Source organism: Monodon monoceros, unplaced genomic scaffold (assembly GCF_005190385.1).
Source record: "Monodon monoceros isolate NGI ecotype Baffin Bay Population unplaced genomic scaffold, NGI_Narwhal_1 Super_Scaffold_16, whole genome shotgun sequence".
NCBI lineage: Eukaryota > Metazoa > Chordata > Mammalia > Artiodactyla > Monodontidae > Monodon > Monodon monoceros.
The window spans coordinates 62409102-62433130 of NW_021703772.1; the positions used below are offsets into that span (position 1 = coordinate 62409102).

At 37.3% G+C, this 24029-nt stretch overlaps 1 protein-coding gene across 1 annotated transcript in view; it reads left to right on the forward strand.

Annotated features, from left to right (window-relative positions):
* CCDC173 (coiled-coil domain containing 173) overlaps positions 1-24029 on the forward strand; it is a 35524-nt gene that overhangs the window by 5255 nt on the left and 6240 nt on the right. The window contains exons 3-8 of the mRNA XM_029224487.1: positions 4452-4625; positions 4723-4916; positions 15075-15231; positions 20153-20292; positions 22879-23071; positions 23806-23970. Of these exons, the coding sequence (XP_029080320.1) occupies positions 4452-4625; positions 4723-4916; positions 15075-15231; positions 20153-20292; positions 22879-23071; positions 23806-23970 (1023 nt within the window). The remainder of the gene's footprint in view (positions 1-4451; positions 4626-4722; positions 4917-15074; positions 15232-20152; positions 20293-22878; positions 23072-23805; positions 23971-24029) is intronic.

Sequence of the window (24029 nt, forward strand, 5' to 3'; positions counted from 1 at the left end):
TTTTTAACGTAGAAAATATCATTAAAATGCATTGAAACACATTTTCAACAGCTTTATTTAGGTATAAGTGACATACAATAACCTGGACATATTTAAAGTGTACTATTTAAGATTTGACATATTTATAGAGCCCTGAAACCATTATTATAATTAAAATAATGAATATATTCATCACCATAAAAAAGTTTCCTCATACCCCATTTTATTCCCTCTCACCCCTCCCCATGCCCCCTCTGGTGTCTCTAGACAACCACTGATCTGCTGTCTATTATAAATTTCACTCAGCACAATTATTTTGAAATTCTTTCATGTTTTTGTATCAATTATTCATTCATTTTTATTGCTGAGTGGTATTCCATTATATGGGTATATCACAATTTGTTTATCTGCTCAGTTGTTGATAGTTTGACATCAAGCAAATATTGACGTTTGAGCTGTTTCCAATTTTGGGCTATTATAAATAAAGCTGCTTATGAACATTTGTGTATAAGTCTATGTATGGACATATGCTTTCATTTCTTTTGGGTAAATATCTTGGTGTAGAATCATATGATAGCTGTACATTTAATTTTGTAACATTTAACTTCCAAGCTCTTTCCCAAAGTAGTCGTAATTTTACATTCCCTCCAGCGGTGTATGATAGTTCTAATTCATATTAGAACACATAGTTCTAATATGCGTTTCCTCCACATATTTGCCAGATTGCTATGTTCAGTCTTTTTAACTATAGACTTTCTAATAGGTGTGAAGTAGTATCTCATTATAATTTTAATTTCTCTAATTACAGTGATGTTGAACATCTTTTCATGAACTCATTTTCTATCTGTATATCTTCTTTGGTGAAATGTCTGTTCAGATCTTTTGCTGGGTTTGTCTTCTTATTGAGTTTAGAGAATTTTAAAATATATTCTGAATACAAGTCCTTTATTAGATATTTGATTTGAAAATATTTTCTCCCAGTTCATGGCTTGGCTTTATATTCCATTACAGTGTCTTTCTAAGAGCAGAGTTTTTAATTTTAATGAAGCCCAGTTTATCGATTTTTCTTGTATGGATCATCCTTTTAGTGACTTACCTAAGAAATTTTTGCCTAACTCAAGATCACAAAGATTTTCTTCTGTGTTTAAGTTTAAAGTTTTAGGTCTTTTATATATATATATATATATATATATATCGTCTATATTTAGAAGTGAGGTATGGATTGATGTTTATTTTTTTGCATATGAATATCCAATTGTTTCAGCACAGTTTGTTGAAAAGACTGTTCTTTCCCCCACTGAATTGCCTTTGCACATTTGTTGAAAATCTGGTTGTCCATATATGTGCAGGGGGAATTTCTGGACTCTGCTGTTCCATTGATCTATTCATCTATCTTTATTTCAATAACACACTGATCTGAGAATTGTAGCTTTAATAATAAGTCTTGAAATCAGATAGTATTAGTCTTCCAACTTTGTTCTTTTTCAAAGTTGTTCTGGCTATTCTGGGTCCTTTGCACTTCTACATGAATTTTGGAATCAGCTTGTCAATTTCTACGAAAAAGCCAGCTGGGATTTTGTTTGGGATTGTGTTGAATTTCTAGATCAGTTTGGAGAGAATTTACATTTTGACAGTATTGAATCTTCTGACCCATGAACACAGTGTTTTTCTTCTATTTGTATAGGTCTTATTTAATTTATGTCAGCAATATTTTATAGTTTTTAGGGTATAGGTCTTATTCATATTTATCCCTAAGTAATTACTATTTTTATGTATTATAAATGATTTTTTAACATTTCTATTTGTTATTCATTGTTAGCTATAGAAATACAGTTAACTTTTTCTACGTTGATCTTGTATCTTGCAACACTGTTAACCTCACTTATTAGTTCTAGTAGCTTTTTTATAGATTCCATCAGATTTTCTACATAGACAATCATGATGTCAGAAAGTCAAGACAGGGACTTCTCTGGCGGTTCAGTGGTTGAGACTCCGTGCTTCCACTGCAGGGGGTACGGGTTCCATCCCTGGTCAGGGAACTAAGATCTCTCATGCCGCAGAGCACAGCCAAAAAAAAAGTTAAAGACAATTTTACAAATTTTACTTCCTTCTATCCAATCTGGATGCCTTTTAGTTCTTTCTTTTTTTTCTTTTTCTTTTTGACTTATTGTACAGGAATGGATGTTAGATTTTTAAAGTGCTTTTCTTTTGCTTATATCTATTGAGGTAATCATGAAGTTTTAATTTTTCATTTTGTTATATGGTGTATTTCATTCATTATTTTCAAATATTGAACCAAGCTTGCATTCCTGGGATAAACGTCTGCTGGTCATGACGTATTATCTTTTTGATGGATTCAGTTTGTTAAAATGTTAATTTTTGCATCCGTGTTCATGGGGGATATTGGTCTGTAGTTTTCTTGAAATGTCTTTGTCTGGTTTGGGTATCAGGGTAATGCTGGTTATTGTTATGATGGAGGATTGCACAAAAACACAGGATTTGAAACTGAGGAACCAAGGAGCTTCTTGAGGAATCAAGGCAGCTTCTTTTCAGCTGCCTTTGATTTGTCTCTCTTCCTATCTTTTTCTAGAACTACATATGTCTTTGCTGTGCCCTTCTTTGTGCTTCTGTAAGATTCTCTACCTAAGAGGTACAATAACCTGCAGTTTAGTTCCATGTACATGAGTGGGAAACTACTTCAAAGTGGGGAGGTGTCCTCTAACTCCTTTTACTGTCTCACCTGGAGGAAAATGCTGAGAAAAGGTGTTCTCATCTCCCACTACACTTTCCTATATCATTTGAGGAACTATAAGGCAAGATTTTCTCCTATTTTCTAGTAGAATTTTTAAAATTATGTGGAAGCATAATATCTATTCAGAGAGTTCTCACCTTTTATTTTTTTCAACATTGCATATTTCCTTACTTTGTTGCAATGTACATTATTTGTCTTTGGGAAGGGACACAGAAAGCTTGTGTTACCTTGCTTTAGGAACAGTGTTCATAATTTATTAATTCTTTTTTTTCTAGAAGAGGGAAGAGTTGTATCATGACTGATATATAAGTAATATATACAATATAATATATGACATTCTGAAAAAGGCAAAACCTATAGGGAAAGAAAACAGATCAGTGGTTGCCAGGGGGTGCAGGTAGTTGACTCTAACAGGACATGAGGGAGTTTTCTGGGAGGATGGAACTGTTCTATAAGTGACTTTATGCATTTGTAAAACTGTACACTGAAAGCATATGTAATTTATACTCTAAAAAACTTGATTTTAGAAAAGCCCGTGGTCTATAAATAGATGGGGAGTGGAATATACCCCCTGTTTTTTTTTTTCTTCCAGAAGTACCACAGTATACCTAATACTTTACACCTCCATGGGTGTTAAAGAAGGAAAAGAAATGTAGTAAACGTAGTGGAAATATAATAATAAAAACTGTACTATAGGCACAGAGATTGGCAAAATGATACATCATCAGAGAGAGCCTAGAAGCAATTCTGTGTTATATATGGGAATTTGCAATATGCTAGAAATGTCACTGCAAATCAGAAGGGAAAAGATGGAAATTCAATAACAGATACTGAGATAATCGGCATATGGACAAGATGAAATTTTATCCCTATGGTACAGAATATACAAAAATGAATTTCAGCTGGATTTTAGACCTAAATGTGAAAAGTGAAACAGTAAAACTTTTAAAATAAATCATAGGATATCTTCAAGAATTCAGGGTAAGTAAGATTTTCTTAAGACGTAGGAAGTGTGACCCATAAAGGAGAAAAAGACTTCTTCTGACATGGGACATTGGCTACCTCCTCAGGGGTGTAGAAGAACATGTAAAATATGCCATTGTTGATTTTTTAAAGGAACACAAGTAGTAATATATATATATATATATATATATATATATTTGTTACTTAAATATAGAAAGGAACTATGGAAGTAAATGCAAGAAACTAATAGTGGTTATCTTAGAGACTGCAGATGGAAGTTAGGATTGGAGGGAGAGTTCCACTACATACTTTTGTTTTATATATATATATATATATATATATATATATATATATATAAAATATGTGTGTGTGTGTATATATATATATATTTTTATATATTTTTTTTTTTTTTTTTTGGTTTTTTTGGCTACACCATGAGGCATGTAGGATCCTAGTTCCCTGACCAGGGATCGAACCCATGCCTCCTGCATTGGAAACATGGAGTCTTAACCACTGGACCGCCAGGGAAGTCCCCATATACTTTTTTAATATTATGAATTTTGAACCATGTAAATGTGTTAACTACCTAAAAAATTCAATTAAGGATTAGCTCATAAGTGTAACCTCATATTTGTTAGTGATATATGCAAATACAATAAAGACTCATAAGGAAAGCTCAAATTATCATATTGTATGTTTAATTTTGTAAAGTTAAGTTGAAAAAAGAAAACAGACTACTGCTTTTGTCATTTTGTAGGGGATGAAAGAACAGAAACTTGAAGCCAAAAAGAAACGTGATAAAGAAATAGAGGCAGAAAGACAAATTCTTGATGTGGAAGAAGCAATACACCAACAAGGAGAAAGGAAAAAGGCCATTGAATATGCAAAGCAATATCAATTTTACCAGACAGAAAGAGTGAAAAACTTTCATGTACTACTTGGGTTTTCTTATATTTATATATATATATTTAACATATCTATACATAATTAGACTTTATTTTCTTAAAATATTGCAATTTTTTTTGTAGTCAGGACTTCTTCTTAGTAGAGTTTTGAAAGAACGTGATGCACAGATTGAATTCCAAAAGAGTAAAATAAAATCAGATAAAAAATGGGAGGAACAAGTGAAACTCAACGCTGAAAAAGCTTTTAAAGAAGAACAAGAAAAAGCAGAAAAACAACGCAGAGATAGAGTGGCTCTTGGCAAAGATCATTTAAAACAGTATGTATACATAAATTACCTTTTTTGTACTTTCCTCTTTTTCTCATAATGGATATAGCTTTTTTTTTTCCTGATTATAAAAGTAATATATGCTAATATACCTAGTAAGTAGAAAAAATAAAAAGAAAGAGGTTAAAATCACTATTACCACCTTACCCAGAGATAATATATTGGTTACCATTGTTAAAATAATGTTGCGTAACAAACAACCACACAATCTAGTGGCATTCAGCAGTAAACATTTATTTCTCATGTATCTGTGGGTTGTTTGGGCCTGGCTGGGTAGCTTGTCTTCAAACTGTAGGACTGGCTGTCTTTCCTTGTTACTGTGAGAAAGGCTCTGATCCTGCTCCATGGGGACCTCATTCTGAGGTCCAGAATGAAGGGACAGCAGGCACCTGGGGAAAACTTTTCTCATGATATTGACAGATGCAAGAGATTGAGCCCAAGCTTGCAAGCACATGACGAAACTCAAAGTCAAAGGGCAAGGAAATACAGTTGGCCCACCGTGAGTCTAAAGCAAGTCATGTAACCATGCTGACATCAGTGGGACAGAGGAGTGGACTCCCATGGAAGTGGGAGTGAGAGAGTCATTTTGAACAATAACCTAATCCAACACAATAATTTGTTATTGTTTTGGTATGTAGCCATACAGACTTCTTTTTGGTGTTAGTGGTGGAGAGGGTCACATTCATTGAGGTATAATTTACATTTAAGAAAATTCACCTTTTAAAAAGCATATGGCTACAGCTGATTCACTTTGTTGCAACAGAAACTAGCACAATATTGTAAAGCAATTATACTCCAATAAAGATATTAAAAAATAAAAAGCATATTGCTGTATAACCACCCCCAAATCAAGATACAGAACACTTGATCGCCCCAGAAAGTTCTCTTGTACCCCTTTGCATGAAATTCTGTCCCCTGCCCTCAGCCTGTGGCAGTCATTGATCCACTGATACAGACTTTTTTTTCTGAGCATGTGTACTCACATTTTATAAAATAAAATTGGATCCACAGTATTATTTTTTCAAATATTTTTTTCACTTACCAGTATGTAATGAATTCTTGCCATGTTGGTAAATAGAAATCAAACCTGATCTTTTTTTTAAAGTAGCTAGTAGTGTATAGATGGGGGGGTGTATTTGTGTGTTATTTTACTTTTCTGAGTAACTGACACATGCAAATAGGAAAAGGCACAGAAAGAATTTACTGAAAAGTCTCTTCCTTGTCCATCAACTACCATGTTTCTCCACTGTGAGACCAGTTTCTTCATACTGTAGTTTAAATGTATATACATTATATAAATGTATCCAAAAATTAAATTATACTCTGGTGGACAGTTTTACCATTTTTAAAGAAAAAAATATTTTCATAATTAAACATTACATCATCAATTCATGATCATTATAGAATTAAAAATATAATTAAACAAAATAAAATATAAATGAAAAATCACCAGAAACACTGCGATCCAGATTAGGCACTGTTAACATTTGAGTGTACGTTCATCTCCTCTTCAAAATTTTTAAAAAATGTTACAAATAATAAATGAATATATGCTTATTGTTTAAAATTCAAGCAATACAGCAAAATTTGGAGTAAAATTTAGAAGCGCTTATTTCCACTCTATTCAATGTTTGTCTCTTTAAGTCCCATTTAACTCTTCAAAAATAGCTACTATTAAAAGTTTTTCTGGTTTTTTTGGCCACGTTGGGTCTTTGTAGCACATGGGCTTTCTCTAGTTGTGGCACGTGGGGCTACTCTTCGCTGCGGTGCGCGGGCTTCTCATTGCAATGGCTTCTCTTGTTGCAGAGCACGGGCCCTAGGCGCGCGGACTTCAGTAGTTGTGGCTTGCGGGCTCTAGAGCGCAGGCTCAGTAGTTGTGGCGCACGGGCTTTGTTGGTCCGCGGCATGTGGGATCTTCCCGGACTAGGTCTCAAACCCATGTCCCCTGCATTGGCAGGCGGATTCTTAACCACTGGGCCACCAGGGAAGTCCCTAAAAGTTTTATAGCTATCACTTCAGGATGTTTTATTGCAGTTACTGATACTTCTTATATTCAGGACATATTTAAGTGTGTATATATTTTTTAACATGGATGTTATATATTGTTCTGTGACTTTACTGTTTCATTCAACAGTATACCTTGAACATTTTTTAATGCCAGAAAATATGGATCTGTCACATCTTTTAAAATAATCATATTGTATACTAAACATGTACCATGATTTATTTAACTACATTATTACTGAGGGAAATTTGGATTCCACTCCCCCGCCCCATTTCTAACAATGCTGCAGTGAACATCCTTGAGCATATGTCTTTTGTGCAAAGGTGTATTTATGTAGGATAGATTTCTTGAAATGGACTTGGATTTACATTTGGAGAGATACTGCCAAATTGCCCTTTGAGAAGGTTTTAAGTATGCGTTCATTAATGATGTCTGATACACTTTTCTTTTTATTATAACCAATTCTGGATAGTATTTTTTTGTGATTTAATGTGCAAAAACTGGTATCTTTTAATTTACATTTCTCTTAGTTTCTAGTAAGGCAGTGCATTTTCTCATGTGTAAATGTTCATTTGTTTTGGGTTTTGTTATCATGAATTGGTTACTCCTTTGTTCTTCTGTGTAAGTTGTTTCATACTGAAATGTATGTTTATCATTGATTAAAACGTGATTAATAAGTGTTTTTTACATATGACATATCGCATATTTGTGTCACCTTTTCTGAATGTTTTTCAGTATTTAGAAAATATTTATTTTTATGTGCTCAAATCTGTCTTTTTTCATTACTATGAAAAAAAGGTTTTGGTTTTTGTATATATATTTATTTGTCAAAATAACAAATGTCTAAGTGAGATAGACATGAATTCTCAGGATACATGTGTTGCCAAATTATGTATTCTTCATTTCTTTTAACCCTTAGTAAAAAGAGAAGGGAAATGTTGGATTTATTGTAAGTTTTTTCTTTGGTGGTGTAGCGACCCAAGGGTTAGTGCAAGTTAGGGATAGAGTTGTTGGCAGAGGGAGGCAAATATTTGACCAGTGATTCACCCTTGAGAAATCTCTCTTCTTATATTGGCTGTTGCAGCTCAGGTGTAATTACAGGTAGCAGCCTGATAGTCAGCAAGCTACCTGACCAGTGCTAAAACCTACAGGACATCCTCCCACTTATAGCCTTTGTATGTGGGCTGTGTTTGGGCCCCAGGATCCCCTTTCATGTGATCTTTGGCAATAGGGTGGAGGTTCAGGCAGGTTTAGGATTTGTTTTAGTTCTTTCTTTGGATTATCTTCAGTGTAGTCTAGGAGATTTTCCATTAGGCTCTGAGGTCAGCATAAATTCCTTTACTTACTCTTCACAGTGGGCTCTGTCTTTGCGAATGGTGGCCAAGTGTTACTTATTCTCATTGCATTCTCAACTGCCCTATTTTTCCCTAAAATTTCTTGAAAATTCAGGTATGTGGGTAAGACCTTGCTTTAGTTTCTAGTAGTGGTATAGAATTTTCCCCATTCCATTGGTTGCACTGTGGGGAATTAGGAGGGGAATGATATGTGACATGTGAGCTTGGTTTGCCAGTTTGGTTCCAGAAGTCCTACATCTTAAATTTATTAAGAAACATTCATAGAAAGTAGAGTAGTGGTTGTTAGCAGCTGGAAGAGGGCACAATGGTGAGTAATACAGGGTCTCTTTTGGGGATGATGAAAAGATTCTCAAATTTAGATAGTGGTGATGGTTGAAAATATCTATAAATGTTCTAAAAACAACTGAATTGTACACTTTAAGGGGTGCATTTTATGGTGTGAAAATTATATCTCAATAAAGCTGCCATTAAAATCTAAAAAGAAAAAAAAGGAAAAAGAAACATTCCGGGACTTCCCTGATGGTCCAACGGTTAAGACTCTGAGCTTCCACTGTAGGGGGCACGGGTTTGACCCCTGGTCGGGGAACTAAGATCCTGAATGCCACGTGCTGTGGCCAAAAAGTAAAAAGACAAACCAAACAAACAAGAAATTCAATTACAAAATTATCACCATGTTGTATTCTGTTGAATGTTGATGCATGTGTCAGTTATATACAACTCAGAATGTTACTTTAAAATATTGTTAGTAATGGTGATGAGCCAATAAAAAGCCTCTTTAAGACAAAAGTAAAATTGGAATCGTAGCACTGGTATTAACCTGAGTGGAAACAGAGGACTATATGGTAGAAAATGGAGGAGAAGAAGAGGAATTTTTTCCCCTTTTCTTGAATAATAAGAGTTTATTCCAGAGCAAAATTTCAAGAGAGGCTATTTATTTATTCATTCAATCGTCATTCATTGTTACATTTATTGAACAATGTTTGCCATCCACTATTCTAGTCACTGAGAATACAAAGATGAATACAATAGTCCTTTTTCCTTAAGAAGTTTACAATCTGGGGAGGAGGGTATAGATATGGAACAAATAATTAGACTATGATAGTAAATATTTGGGAAATATATATACAGAGTGTATGGAAGAATATAAAATGGACAACTGATTCAGTCTAGAGAAGGCTTTTCAGAAGAGATCAGCTCCTGTACTTAATTCTGAAGAATGAGTAGGAATAAGCCATGCAAAGAGTAAGGGATGTAAAAGTATTTTAAGCAGAGGAAATAACATGGGTGAAGGTTCACAGGTGAGACAGAATATGGTGGATTTGAATAACTACAAGATGGCTGTAATATAGAGGACTAAGAGGGCAATGTTAAAGATGAGATTGGAGAGACAGGCAAGGGCCAGATCATGATGTGCCTTGTAGGCCATGTGTCTTAAGGGCTCCCCAAATTTGGGATGACTCTCCTCTTTGAGCAGAGACCAAATTTTAATTCTTTTAATCCCTAAGAAATGGGAATTGCAGCTTCCAAGAGGCAAGACTCTTTTGCCTGCTCTACTAATTGTATTACCAAGTGCTACCCAGGTGTCATCTGGTGGTGATTTAAAATATATCCACACAGATTTGATATTCCTCCCTTCAGAGGGTAGAGCCTAATTCCTTTCCCTCTTGAGTGTGGGCCATACATAGTAACTCATTTCCAAAGAATAAAATGAGGTAGAAGTAATGGTGTGTGACATCCTGAGATCAGGATATAAAAGGCATTGTGGCTTTCTCCTTGGCATCTCTCTTGGATTGCTCATTCTGGGGAAGCTAAGTGCCATGTTATAAGATACTCAAGAAGCTCTGTGGAGAGGTCCATGTGTCAAGGAGCTGAGGCCTCCTGCCAATGGATATGTGAAAATTGGTTCTCCAGACTCTGTCAAGCCTTCAGGTGATTACAGCTCCAACATCGTGACTGTAATCTCTTGAGGGCAACCTAGCTAGGCCACTCTCAGCTTCCTGAATCTCAGAAATGGTATGAGATAATAAATGTTTATTGTTTTAAGCCACTAAATTTAGGGGTAATTAGTTATTCAGCAATAGATGACTAAAACACCCTGTACAGCTGCAGGCCCTGTACCTGAAAGTGAGATTTTTCACACGCTTCTTAAACAATCTCTAGGCTGCAGGCCTGGAGATTGGTGATCTTTGAGCAGTATAAGAGTCTGCCTGTGACTCACAGTGGGCATGATGAGGATAGGGCAAATAAGGGACTCTAGTGACACCAAAATCCCCCCAAAGAGGGATTTTGACCAATAGCCTTAAACATAATTATTGAAAAGACACTTAAGAGTATAGACAAGGAATAATTCTATTTCCTTCTATTGATAGGTAAGCCTTTCTCTAGGAAGAGGCCCATAGACCTTGCTTAAGAACAACTCAGTTACTGTTAATCTCATCAGCTTCCCAAGAAAAGGAAAAATCATCATAGGACAGCTTGCATCACTTTCTCCTGGATAAGGGAAGAGGGCTTAAGTGATCTTATTTATTCCTACTGATTAAAAGCCATCCTAAATCTTGTAACTTCCAAATTTGTCACTCTAGTCCAGACTCTCCCTTAAGTCCCAGTTTCACATATCTCACCACCTTTAAGACATCTCCATTTGGACATCTCTTACATACCTCAGATTTAAAATGTCTAACACAGAATTATTGATTCTCCACACCCACAGTGGACTTCTTAGTGGCATCCTTACCAGTCAGTTGTTCAAGCCAGAAACCTAGGAATCCATCTTTATTTTCCTTTATTTCCCAAGTCAAATTTATCAGCAATTCATGTTGATTTTTTTCTCCAAAACAAATCTTGAATTTATTGCTGTCATCTTAGTCCAAGCCGCCCTCATATCCCATGGATTATTGCCTCAACCTCTTAACTGGCCTCCTATTCTCTCTTCCTAATCCCTTCTCCTTTCATCATCCAGAGAGATTTTATTAAAATGAAACTTGATTTTATTATTCTCCTACCTAAAACATTTCAGTGACTTTCCATTCATTTAAGATAAAATGGAAACTCGACTATCTCTGGCAAGGCCTTGTGTCAAAGGGCCTCATCTACTTCCCAAACTCCTTTCCCACCACTCTTTCTCCTTGGTCATTATACCTCCATTACCCTGATCTTCCAGGCCTCAGGCTCCTGTCAGATCATTGCTTGCCACATGGCCTTTTCACATGGTTTTTCTTCTGTCGGGAATTTTACCTTCCCGTTCTTCATCTGTGGGCTTCTCATCAGCTCAAAGAGGTCTCCTTTGTCTTAGGGAACAGCTCTGTCCAAACAGCTTTCTCTGTTATGTAAAATAAATAACTCAATTGTTATTCTTTTTCTTGTCCTGTTATTTTCTTTTATATATATATATATTTAAAATTTATTTATTTTCTTTATTTTTTTGGCTGCATCAGGTCTTAGTTGTGGCTCACGGGATGTTTTGTTGTGGCGCATGGGCTCTTTGTTGCAGCACGGGGGTTTCTCCCTAGTTGAGGCGTGCAGGTTTTCTCTCTAGATGTGGTTCCAGAGCAGGTGGGCTTTGTAGTTTGCGCCATGCGGGCTCTCTTGTTGAGGCGCGTGAGCTCAGTAGTTGTGGCACGTGGGCTTAGTTGCCCCGTGGCATGTGGGACCTTAGTTCACCTACCAGGGATTGAACCCGCATCCCCTGTATTGGAAGGCGGATGATTCTTTACCACTGGACCACCAGGGAAGTCCCTTGTTCTGTTATTTTCTTTACAAGACTTACCTGGATTTGTACATTACATTATTTTTCTATTTACTTGCTTTTGTTTGCTTGTTTTTGCCTGTCTTCCCACTGGAATGTAAGCTTCTTGAGGTCAGGAACCATGTTTGTCTGTTTCATGATTGTAGTAGAAATTCAATAAATAGTTGTTAAATAAATGAATGAGAGGTCTCAAGATTACAGAAGAGTTAAGTGTGATTCTTAAGTCTCTAGAATAGGCAACAGAAAAGAAGTTGGTACTGTTCACCAAGATAAGGACAAGAGACCAAAAGGATCAGTTTAGAAGAGGAGGAGGATGAATTTGCTTTTAGACATAGTGAATGTACCTATATAATAAAATAGTCAGGTGGTGATGCCTCTTGGGTTGTCTTTTCAAGAATCAAGCATGTCTATTGTAATAGAGACCTCATTTTTTTAAAAATAAAAGTATTTATTTATTTATATTTTTGGCTGCGTTGTGTCTTCGTTGCTGCTCATGGGCTTTCTCTAGTTGCGGTGAGCGGGGGCTACTCTTTGTTGCGGTGCGCGGGCTTGTCATTGCAGTGGCTTCTCTTGCTGCGGAGCACGGGCTCTAGGTGTGCAGGCTCAGTAGTTGTGGTTCACAGGCTCTAGAGCGCAGGCTCAGTAGTTGTGGTTCACAGGCTCTAGAGCGCAGGCTCAGTAGTTGTGGCACGTGGGCTTAGTTGCTCCGCGGCATGTGGGATCTTCCCAGACCAGGGCTCGAACTCCTGTCCCCTGCGTTGGCAGGCAGGTTCGCAACCACTTTGCCACCAGGGAAGCCCCAGAGACCTCATTTTTTTGAGGGGGGGCTCTCACTGTTGTGGCCTCTCCCGTTGCGGAGCACAGGCTCCGGACGCGCAGGCTCAGCGGCCATGGCTCACGGGCCCAGCCACTCCGCTGCATGTGGGATCTTCCCGGACCAGGGCACGAACCCATGTCCCCTGCATCGGCAGCTGGACTCTCAACCACTGCGCCACCAGGGAGGCCCCAGAGACCTCATTTTTGATGTTGGGTTGCTGACTTCTTGTTAGGCCCCACCCTCCCTTCCCCTTTGGCCTTATAAGAAGGCCCCTGGGCTTGCCTCTTCCTTCGTTGACAGTAGGAAATTAAAATCTCCTGTGCACAGGAACTTTTCCCCAGTTTCACCCCTCAGTCACAATAAAGACCCAAACTCACTTCCTCTGCTTTGCCCAAGTCAATCCAGACCTACTTATGCCTACACAGCTCTGTTGGGTGTCCCTTATGTGATAATACTTTCTCTCAAATTCTCTTGGTGTGTGGAGGGTCATCTGAACCACATTTTGGGTAGGGGTCCCTTCCACTTTTATAGGAGTTCTATGTAACATCTATATAAAGTCAAGTCAGATCTGGGCTAGATCAACACAGATTTGGGAGCTTCAGAATGTAAATCAGGGGTAGCAAAGAGGTTTCATGACAAATTCTGCCTTGATGGTTTGGCAGAGGCTGCCAGTTCATTGGGCTGAGCAGGACCAAGATTTTTGCATTGTTTTTTGTTTTGCATTGATTATTGGTGTCTGCTATGGTCATGGGTGTTGGAAGTAAAGATATAAATATTGGGCTTCGGTGGCCAACGGTGTCTTTTTTCTTAGCTCCTCCTAAAGAGAGTGACTGTGACTCTAAGTGGCTGCTTACTCACCTGTTCTGACTTGGCTTAATAATACCAAAGTGAACTTACTGGCTCACTTAACTGTAAAGTCCTCCGTGGCACAGGGAAGGGAATTTTCCCCCTCCCTGAAACCAAGAAAAAAATGTTATGATTGGGTGCATATGAAAGAAAGGTTTACTCCTCAGTCTTTTTGTCTATTTAAGTGGGTTGTTTACCCACTCTGTATCCACCTGTTCAGGAAGAAAAAGAACGGGAGACAACTGATAGAGAGCACCAGTGGAGCAGCCTGCACACGTGTTGATTGGCTGACCAGGATGCGTGGGCACACAGACAAAGATACTGGGGGGGCTTGAGCTGTTTTGCCAGTATGCTGAGGATTGACTGCCAGATGTGGTCGCGGAGAGTCTGCAATAAACTACTGATGGTGGATGCTCCTGGTTGTGATGGTGGTGGGGTGGGGGTGGTGTGGGTTGTAGAGGTAGAGCTGGAGCTAAATGCAGATCAGAGCTCTGCAGTGAGGACACTGCTCAGGGAACTCTGAAGAACTCACACATAAGCCCTGTGAGACAACCAGCATTTAATGGCTAACCACTCAGAAGGCATCAGTAGTTAGTCAGTGTTGGCTAGAGAAAGAATAACAACCAAAGTGGCCAGCTGGGTAAGGGAGTTGTTGCCCTTCTTCCATCAAACCCCAACTCCTGAGAGGCCAGATCCATAGCTTAGATAGCATCTTCTAGTGCTGAAATTGAAAAGCAGTAGGGATTAGGGAATTTTCTGTAAAATAATGTCACCATTTCAGCATAGTGTCTGTCATTCAGTTAACTGGTTCTTTCTAAAGGAAAGGAACATTTGAATCTACTGTAGGACTTAATTTTGGTGAGGAATGAAACAAATTTTGAAGAAAGGAAGATATTGGCAATCCTGGGTTAACCAAGATTGGATTTGTTTTTGTATTTTTCAGAATTTTTTTCTACAATTTATTTGTTTGAATCAGATTCCAACTAAGGTTCATACATTGCAATTGGTTCCTATGTCCTTTCTTTTAAAAAAATTATTTATTTATTTATTTATTTTGGCTGTGCCAGGTCTTAGTTGTGGCATGCAGGATCTTTAGTTGCGGCATGCGGACCTCTTAGTTGCGGCACGCATGTGGGCTCTAGTTCCCAGAACCCAGGCCTCCTGCACTGGGAGCACAGAATCTTACCCATTGGACCACCAGGGAAGTCCCTGGATTTGGTTTTAATCGCTGCTCTTTACCTATCTGTTCTTGTCCCAAAAGAAATCCACAAGTTCTCCTTTATAGCTTCAAATCATCCCAGGTAAGACTCTAATTCATTTCTTTAAAATATATTCTATTTTTCTGTGTCGCTCTCAGTTATAATTATATTTTTTTCTTCAGAATAAAGGAACATGAAGAGGAAGAAGAGAGAAGGAGAAAAGAGGAAGAAAAGGATGCTGAGGAAATAAAGCGACAGAATTCATTATATGAAATAGAAATGAAAAAAAAAAGAGGAAAGAAAAAAGAAGAGATCAATGAAAGCAGGAGACTATTTTTTGTAAGTTGAAAATACTTCAAAAATGTATCTCTTCAAAAAATGTACAGAGTCCAATGCCAAAATTTTAATATGTTTTTTATAAATAATAGTGGTATAGAAAACAAGTTTCCTATTAAGTTGGGTTTTTAAGTGTACTTTGGGGGGAGCTATATTTGCTGTTATTTCATTTGGATGTGCTCTCATTCATGAACAAGAATTAACAGAATGAGACTTTTTAAAAATGAATTTTGTTATCCTAAAAATGAGAGTTGTAATGAGCAATGAATGGGGTGATATGTGTTTGGTATCTCCTGCACTATTAATATATGCTGAATAAATGGTAATAATTATTTTATGGTAGTTGCAATTTATTTTGTAATTTTTTATATTCATTTCTTTAAAGTTATTTTTTATTCTTAAGTAACATATACACAGATTTAAAACATCAAACATCACCCAAATGCTTAAAAGAAGAGTAGCAGTCATTGCTTCACTCCTTCTGCTTCTTGGAAAATTATATTCTAAATAATCTATGTATTTTAGGGACTTCCCTGGTGGCACAGTGGTTAAGAATCCGCCTGCCAATGCAGGGGACACGGGTTCGAGCCCTGGTCTGGGAAGATCCCACATGCCACGGAGCAACTAAGCCCGTGTGCCACAACTGCTGAGCCTGCTCTCTAGAGCCCATGAGCCACACCTACTGAGTCTGTGTGCCACAACTACTGAAGCCATGCGCCTAGAGCCCATGCTCCCAAACAAGAGAAGCCACTGCAATGAGAAGCCCACGCACCACAATGAAGAATAGCCCCCGCTCACTGCAACTAGAGAAGGCCTGCGTGCAGCAACGAAGACCCAGCGCAGCCAAAAATAAATAAATAAGTAAATAAATTTAAAAATAAATAAATAATCTATATATTAAAAAAATATATTCAGTTTTAAAGATATGTATCTTGATTTATCAATTTTAAACATTTTCTGTCTCTCTGCCCTAGTAGTTGAGGATTTAGCTCTTTTCCAATACTGTCCCCTTCCCATCCACCTCTTCCCCCCAAATCATCATGGCATAAATTTTAGTTTAATCATTATTATGATTTTATAAATATTGTTCTCTGAAGAGCTAAGAAATATACTATGATTATAATTTTTTGCTTCCATAAATGTTTTTCTGTGGTTAAAATAATTCTCATTGTTTGCATTTGCTTTAAAGCTCTATACCTCAATTTTTTCCATATGTTCAGTATGTTCTGCCAAATGGTTAATGATACTAGTTTTCAAATGTTCACCTAAGTAATATTAAATTATCTATGGTTTTCTTGGAGCTCCCCCATCCAGAGTCCTCCGTCCTTCTCTTCCTTCTGGACTGTTTGCTCTCTAGGCCTGCTGCTCAGCTGTCATTCTGGAGCTTCCCTGGGCCACTTTCCTGGGTCTCAGCTCCTATTTCCTGAATCTTATGCCTTCCTCTTTCTTGATTTATTCCTTCATCTTTCTGAAATACATCTTTTTTTTAAAATATTTATTTATTTGGTTGCACCAGGTCTTAGTTGAGGCAGGTGGGCTCCTTAGTTGCACTCCAGGGCTCCTTAGCTGCAGCACGTGGGCTCCTTTGTTGTGGCACGCGGGCTCCTTAGTTGTGGCAGGCAAACTGTTAGTTGTGGCATGCAAACTGTTAGTTGTGGCATGCATGTGGGATCTAGTTTCCTGACCAGGGATCAAACCTGGGCCCCCTGCATTGAAAGCATGGAGTCTTATTCCCTGCACAACCAGGGAAATCCCCTGAAATACATCTTTGAGTAGCTTCTGAAGAAAGGGTATAGAATCCGCCTGCCAATGCAGGGGACACGGGTTCGAGCCCTGGTCTGGGAAGATCCCACATGCCGTGGAGCAACTAAGCCTGTGTGCCGCAACTACTGAGCCTGTGCTCTAGAGCCCATGAGGCACAACTACTGAGCCTGCAAGCCACAACTACTGAACCCAAGAGCCACAACTACTGAGCCTTTGTGCCACAACTACTGAAGCCCACACACCTAGAGCCTGTGCTCTGCAACAAGAGAAGCCACCACAATGAGAAGCCCATGCACCACAACAAAGAGTAGCCCCTGCTCGCTGCAACTAGAGGAAAGCCTGCGTGCAGCAACAAAGACCCAATGCAGCCAAAAATAACTAACTAAATAAATTTATAAAAAAAAATAAAGTAATGCTTGCTTTATAGTTTGGATGTAGAGTTCTGGGTTCAGAATTCAGAGTTTTGGATTTATGTTTTCATAATATTCTAGCTTTCAGTATTGCTATGGAAAAGTATTATGCCATTTATGGTATTCATTCTATGTATGTGATCTGGTGTGTTTTGTTTTTACTCCCCTTGTCTCTCTTTCTCTGAAAGCTCTGAGGGTCCTTATCTCTGCAACTGTAAGATTTAACAGGGACATACCTTGTTTAGGTCTTTTTCATTTTGCTGAGCACTCAGTTGATGCCTCAACCCATAAATGCATCAAGTTTTCTTATTTTATTTCTTGTATAATTTTGTCCCTTTCTATTTTGTTTCTTCCATTCTAGAACCCCTCTGATTTATATTGGACTTTCTGAAGTGATGCTCTAATTAAAAAAAATATTTTCTCATATTATGAGTTAGGGTAAGACTCAAAAGTTTATAAAAGAAAACCCAAAATAATGTAAAAAATTACAAAATAAATTGCAACAGTACTTTATCTGAAGTGCAGAGGTGGTCATGCCAAGGCTGATATGGTACCTCCAGAATCAAGGGGGAATGAGACAGCTTCTCTTTTTTTGCTTTGCTATTCTTGGAACATAGGTGGCTTCTGTCCTCAGGATTGCCTCATGGCCTTGAATAGCTGCTGGAGCTCCTGGCCACATTCCAGGCAGCAAGAAGGAGAAAGGATGAAGGACAAAAAAGGATTTCCTAACTATCTGTCCTCCTTTCAAGGAACTTTTTCAGAACTCCCACGTAACAGTTTCCATTAAATCTCATTGGTTGTAATTTAGTGACACCTAGCTAAAAAGAAAGCTTGGAAATATAGTCTTCTAGGTAAGCATATTGCCACTCTGAACAAAATCTGGGTCCTGCTACTAATGCAGAAGAGAAGAAAGACTCTTGGGCAGGCAATTAATTGTTCCTGCCATTTTTGGTTTTTGTTTGACTTTGAGAGTTATTCTCAACTTTGTCTTCTAAATCTTCTATTGAATTTTTAATTTTAACTATCAAAATTTTAATTTCTAAGAGTTTTACTTGTAATATTATTATTCCTTTTGCATAAAATCTTATTCGTGGTTCATGGAGATAATATTTTTATCTTTCCAAGTCACTTTGGAATAGGACAGACCTTGTTTTGTATGCTAACACTGCTACTTACTAGCTAGGTGACCTTGAGCTGAGGCTTTCAATTTTTAAAAATCAGGATTAACTTTGTGTTAACTCTGGGCTTTTCTTTCTTTTTTTTTTTTTTTGCGGTACGTGGGCCTCTCACTGTTGTGGCCTCTCCCGTTGCGGAGCACCGGCTCTGGACGTGCAGACTCAGCGGCCGTGGCTCACGGGCCCAGCCGCTCTGCGGCATGTTGGGATCTTTCCGGACCGGGGCACGAACCCGTGTCCCCTGCATCGGCAGGCGGACTCTCAACCACTGCGCCATCAGGGAAGCCCATGGGCTTTTCTTATTATAAAAAATCTGTATGAACATTTACAGTAAACTTAGAAAAAAACAGTAAAATAAAGTTTTTAAGAAATAATTCAAAACAATCACTTTTAAGAGTTTGATATTTTCATTACCTTTTCATGTCAACTAATATATCTCGTAACCAGATTACAGCTTTGAAAAGTAATATCCCATAAAATAAAAGAGTACTTAAGAGTAGTAGGTACATAGTAGACCCTGAGTTATAAATATAGTGGAATATTAAATATTATACCTAATAACTTTTACCTTGAATTGATTTCTACTTATAGTAACAGAAAGCACTGATACATCTATGTATCCAGGCTGTTGTGTTCAAAGACACCTATTTTTATGATGGCAAATGCAGGTCAGGTTGTAGAATTGTAGAACCCCTCTGATTTATATTGGACTTCTGAAGTGATGCTCTAATTTAAAAAAATATGCTGATATGAACAGATTTTTATTCTTTGTTAAAAAACCGACCTAGTAAACATTTTAAAATTAGAATATACATCTGTATAATTTTTTGTATATGCACAAAAAGAAAGTCTGGACAAGAAAGTAGTTTCACAGTAATTGAGTCTGGTGGGTGGAATTAGGAATAGGCAGATGGTGGATGTGGTAGGAAGGACGCTTTACACTGTGTGTTTTTAAAATATTATAAATTTGTGTAGCATATGACTATATTAATTATTCAAACATTAAATGAATGTATACATATTTACTGTATTTTATCTGATTATAGAATTATTTTAAATTCATATTTGTAAAGAAGTAAGATATTTGAAAAGAAATACAGAAAATTAATATGTGAAAGTCACCTATAATCTCATACCCTAGAGATAACTACTGTTAACATTTGATACATTTCTTCCAGTTATACATTCATTATAAACTTGTATTTATATATATTTGCAAAACTGAAATACTCCATGGTAGTGTTTTATATTCTGCTTTTTTCTCCTACTTACTGATTATGTTATTTGTATCTTCCCATGTCTTTGAGAGTGTAATTTATTTAACCATTTCTCCATTATTGACTACTTAGAGGTTGTTTCCAATTTTCACTGTTATAAATAACTTGGAGGAGAAGTGCGTGGTAGGTACATAAAACGTAATGTCCAGCTCTGATTATCTCCTTGAGATATTTCTCCAAGAGAGAAATAATTGTATTAGAAGCTGTGACCATTTGACATTTAATATCGTATTAGATATCTATATGTTGAAAGATACTTTTCTTTGTGATAGAATAATACACAGTTTTTTCCTCCAAGGAACATCTGAATGATAAAAATACCATCAAAGCTGTAGAACAGCAGCAGCAAGAGGAAGAAGATGAAAAGATTAGAAAATTTATCAAAGTGAAAAAGCGTCTTACACAAATGGGGAAAGAAAAAGAAGCTGAAACACACAGGTCAGCTTCTAAAATAATTTTTGTGATTAATAAAGTACTGTCTGAAATTATTTTAAATCAGAAGTTGTGATATGAGAGTAGTCTTCAGGAAAAAGGTTTCATTATTTATGTCAGGGCGTTTAGTGACATGGTGATTTCAGCTTGGAGCACATGAGTTGGGGTTCCCTTGGAATATTGATGACATCTGTGTGGTAGGTGGTTGGAAATACTGAAAATCTCTGCTTTAGGAGAGGGGTATGAGCTGGAGATGGCTTCGTGAGCCATTGATGTACAAGTGGGAATTGTAACTGTGGATACAGGTGAGCTCACCTGGGGGAGTAGGTAAGAAGTGAAGGTGACATAGTCCCTAGGGAAATCCATAGTTAAATGTCAAATGGAGAATGAAGGTAATATGAAGACCAAGGAATAGTTCCCAGAGAATGGAGGAAAAGCAGAGAAACAGCAAGGGAGGGGGGATGGAGACTCAGTAAGAAGAGAGCAGTCATCAGTGTTAGATCACTAGAGGGATTAAATGAGATTTTAAAAATGAAGCACCCATCAGATTTAGAGGTCATTGCTTACCTTAGTGAGCAGTTTGGGGTGAGGTGAGGTAAGAGACTTACAGTACATCGTGTTTCTGTCTAGACCATGCTTTTCACTTGTGCAAAACCCTCTGATGGCTTTACATCACACTTAGAGTCTTGACTATGGCCCATAAGGCTCTACATCCATCCTAATTCCCAGCCAACCCCAGCCTCCTCTCTCAAACCTCATCTCTTACTGTTCTCTCCTTCTTTCCCTCTTTGTCACTCACACTGGACTTCTCCTGTACCCTCTTTGGGGAATGCTCACCTCTTTTAACTCTTTCAGATCATTACTCAAATATTGCCTTCTCATTCAGGCCATCCCTGTGTTATTTAAAATTACAAGCCCAGGGCTTCCCTGGTGGCGCAGTGGTTGAGAGTCTGCCTGCCGATGCAGGGGACATGGGTTCGTGTCCCGGTCCGGGAAGATCCCACATGCCGTGGAGCGGCTGGCCCGTGAGCCATGGCTGCTGAGCCTGCGTGTCCGGAGCCTGTGCTCCGCAATGGGAGAGGCCACAACAGTGAGAGGCCCACGTACTGCAAAACAAACAAACAAACAAACAAACAAAACTAATATAGTAAAATTACAAGCCCACACCCCACATTGCTTATCACTTTAACTGCTTTCTTTTTCTTTGTTGAATGATACAGCACTATTTTAATTATTTATTTTGTTTGCTGTCTCTCTACCCCAACTATTGTGAAAGCTCCATGAAAGTAGAGATTTTTAATGTTTTTGTTTACTGTTATGTCCCAGTACCTGGAATAGTCCCTGGCACATAGTAGGTAATCGAAGTGTTTAAAATATTGTTTTTGAAAGCCTAGATGAAATGTCACCTTTTCCATGAAGCCTTCCTTTTTTTTCATTTGCCCACATCATTTTCTAGCTTTCTCATGGCATTTATCACTTTTGCCTGCATAGCTATTTACATAATTGTCTTTTCTCCACTTTAGATTGTCATTCCCCTGGGGCATGTGCTGTGTCCTTTCTCATTGTTTCTCCCATGTTGCTTTGCAAATTCACTCAATAATCAGTGAATATGTCACAACTAAATTTAAAAGTATATTTTGCCCAATTTCCTTAATGAAAATGTCCCCATTCCTTTAACAAATATGTAGTTATTGTTTTGTTTTTTAATTCTATTTTTATTTATTTATTTATTTTTGGCTGTGTTGGGTCTTCGTTTCTGTGTGTGGGCTTTCTCTAGTTGCGGAGAGCAGGGGCCACTCTTCATCGCGGTGCGCAGACCTCTCACTGTCACGGCCTCTCTTGTTGCGGAGCACAAGCTCCAGACGGGCAGGCTCAGTAGTTGTGGCTCACGGGCGTAGTTGCTCCGTGGCATGTGGGATCTTCCCAGACCAGGGCTCGAACCCGTGTCTCCTGCATTGGCAGGCAGATTCTCAACCACTGCGCCACCAGGGAAGCCCCTGTAGTTATTGTTGATGATGTGCCAGGCACCATGCTTGGCCCTGAACTAGAGAGAGGACTTACCCTGTCTCTGACCTTGGAAATCTCACAGTGTAAAAGGAGTTATTTATCTTCATATAAACAGATGAAGTCAATAAAGTGCTATGAATAAATTACAGACAGGGCATAGTAAGGATGAATTTATTCAGAATTTTGATAGCTTTTTCTGTTTTTGAGGTTAAATTTAAAGAAAGTCCTTTGACTTATTTTTATAATCTATGTGTTCAATATTAGAGCAAGTAGGATAGTCTAATAAAGTATTTAAAAATATTTTTCATGTGGAGAATTTTACACTTTATTTCCTATACACATACATACACAAGATCATACTATATGCATTATTCCCTTTGGATTTTTAGAATAGACTTTATTCTAAAAATAAAGTATAAAATAAAGTATTAAAAATAATTTCCACTTAATATATGAAAGGAGCAATGGGGCTCCCTTTCAGTCTTGTAAAAGACTATAAAATATCTGACTCTCTAAATAAAGTATATTGGCTCCATAAAAAATCCATTCATGAAGACTTGACAAGTGATGGTTATTTTGTTATAGGCTAATGGAGGAACGGAGAGAAAGAATAAATAACTTCCTGAGTAAACTAATGAAAGAGAAATTTGACAATAAAGATTTGATTATTGCTAGAGATATTGCAGAAGCTGAGGCTGAATGGAAAAAAAGAGAAAGAGAAAAGTATGAAAAAAACAAAGCAGAATTAAAAGCAATTGCAGAACATAGAGCTCTTGTGGTAAGCAATTCAATGATGACAAATAAAAATCTAAAAACAAATTTGAGCCCTTTACACTGTAGTTTCTCCTTACTCCCTCCTAATATACTCCCTCTGCCTCCCTGACAAAAACTAGCAGATTTGAAAAACAATGTATAAATTATCTTCCTATAGTCTTGAAATCAGACCATGTTTAATTTCTAACAGAAGATGACATGGTAGACAATTACAAATAAGATCTTTATAGATGCAAAGTAATAATAATCTCTTCTGTTTCAGAAGAGATTTGTTTGCATCTGAAGTGCAAAAAGTTATTCATTTAATATACCTTTCATTTGAATGTTTTTAAGATAAACCAAGTAAAAATTACCCCATTGTGTTTCTGTATATCTTAATCCTTCAGAATTTATCTCCTACGTGACTGTCATAAGATATAAATTGGATACTTTATAAACATTGTAGCAATTTTTTACCTTACAAATATTTCCCTACCCTGAGATGGTCTTTTCTGTTCCTGTATTTTTTTAAAACCAGTATCATTCTACTTACGTTTTTATTGTTTCTTGATATTAAGGAAATAGAACAAAATGAAAGTAAACTGGCCACGTGGGAATCAGTCCATGTGTGTCCAATTTTCTGCCCTTGCATTGCTCCTGGCTGACTTTCTGCTTAGAGCTTTCTAACTTTGTGCCTTATTGAAGGCTGTTGGTTGCTAAAAATGGTTTTAATTTTTTCCTTTGCCTTTTATCATCTAGATAAAAAATAAAGAGGAAGAAGAAAGACAAAGAAAAATAGAGGCTAAAGAACAATTGCTAGCTATCCTGAAAGCAGACCAGATTTTCTGGGAGCATGAAAAGGAGAAAAAACGGAAAGCTGATAAAGAACGTCGAGAAGTTCAAGATGCCCATATTCAACAAATGGTAATTATTCCTAAATGTTTATACTTCTTTTAGCAATAAATATGTAATATAGAGTTCTT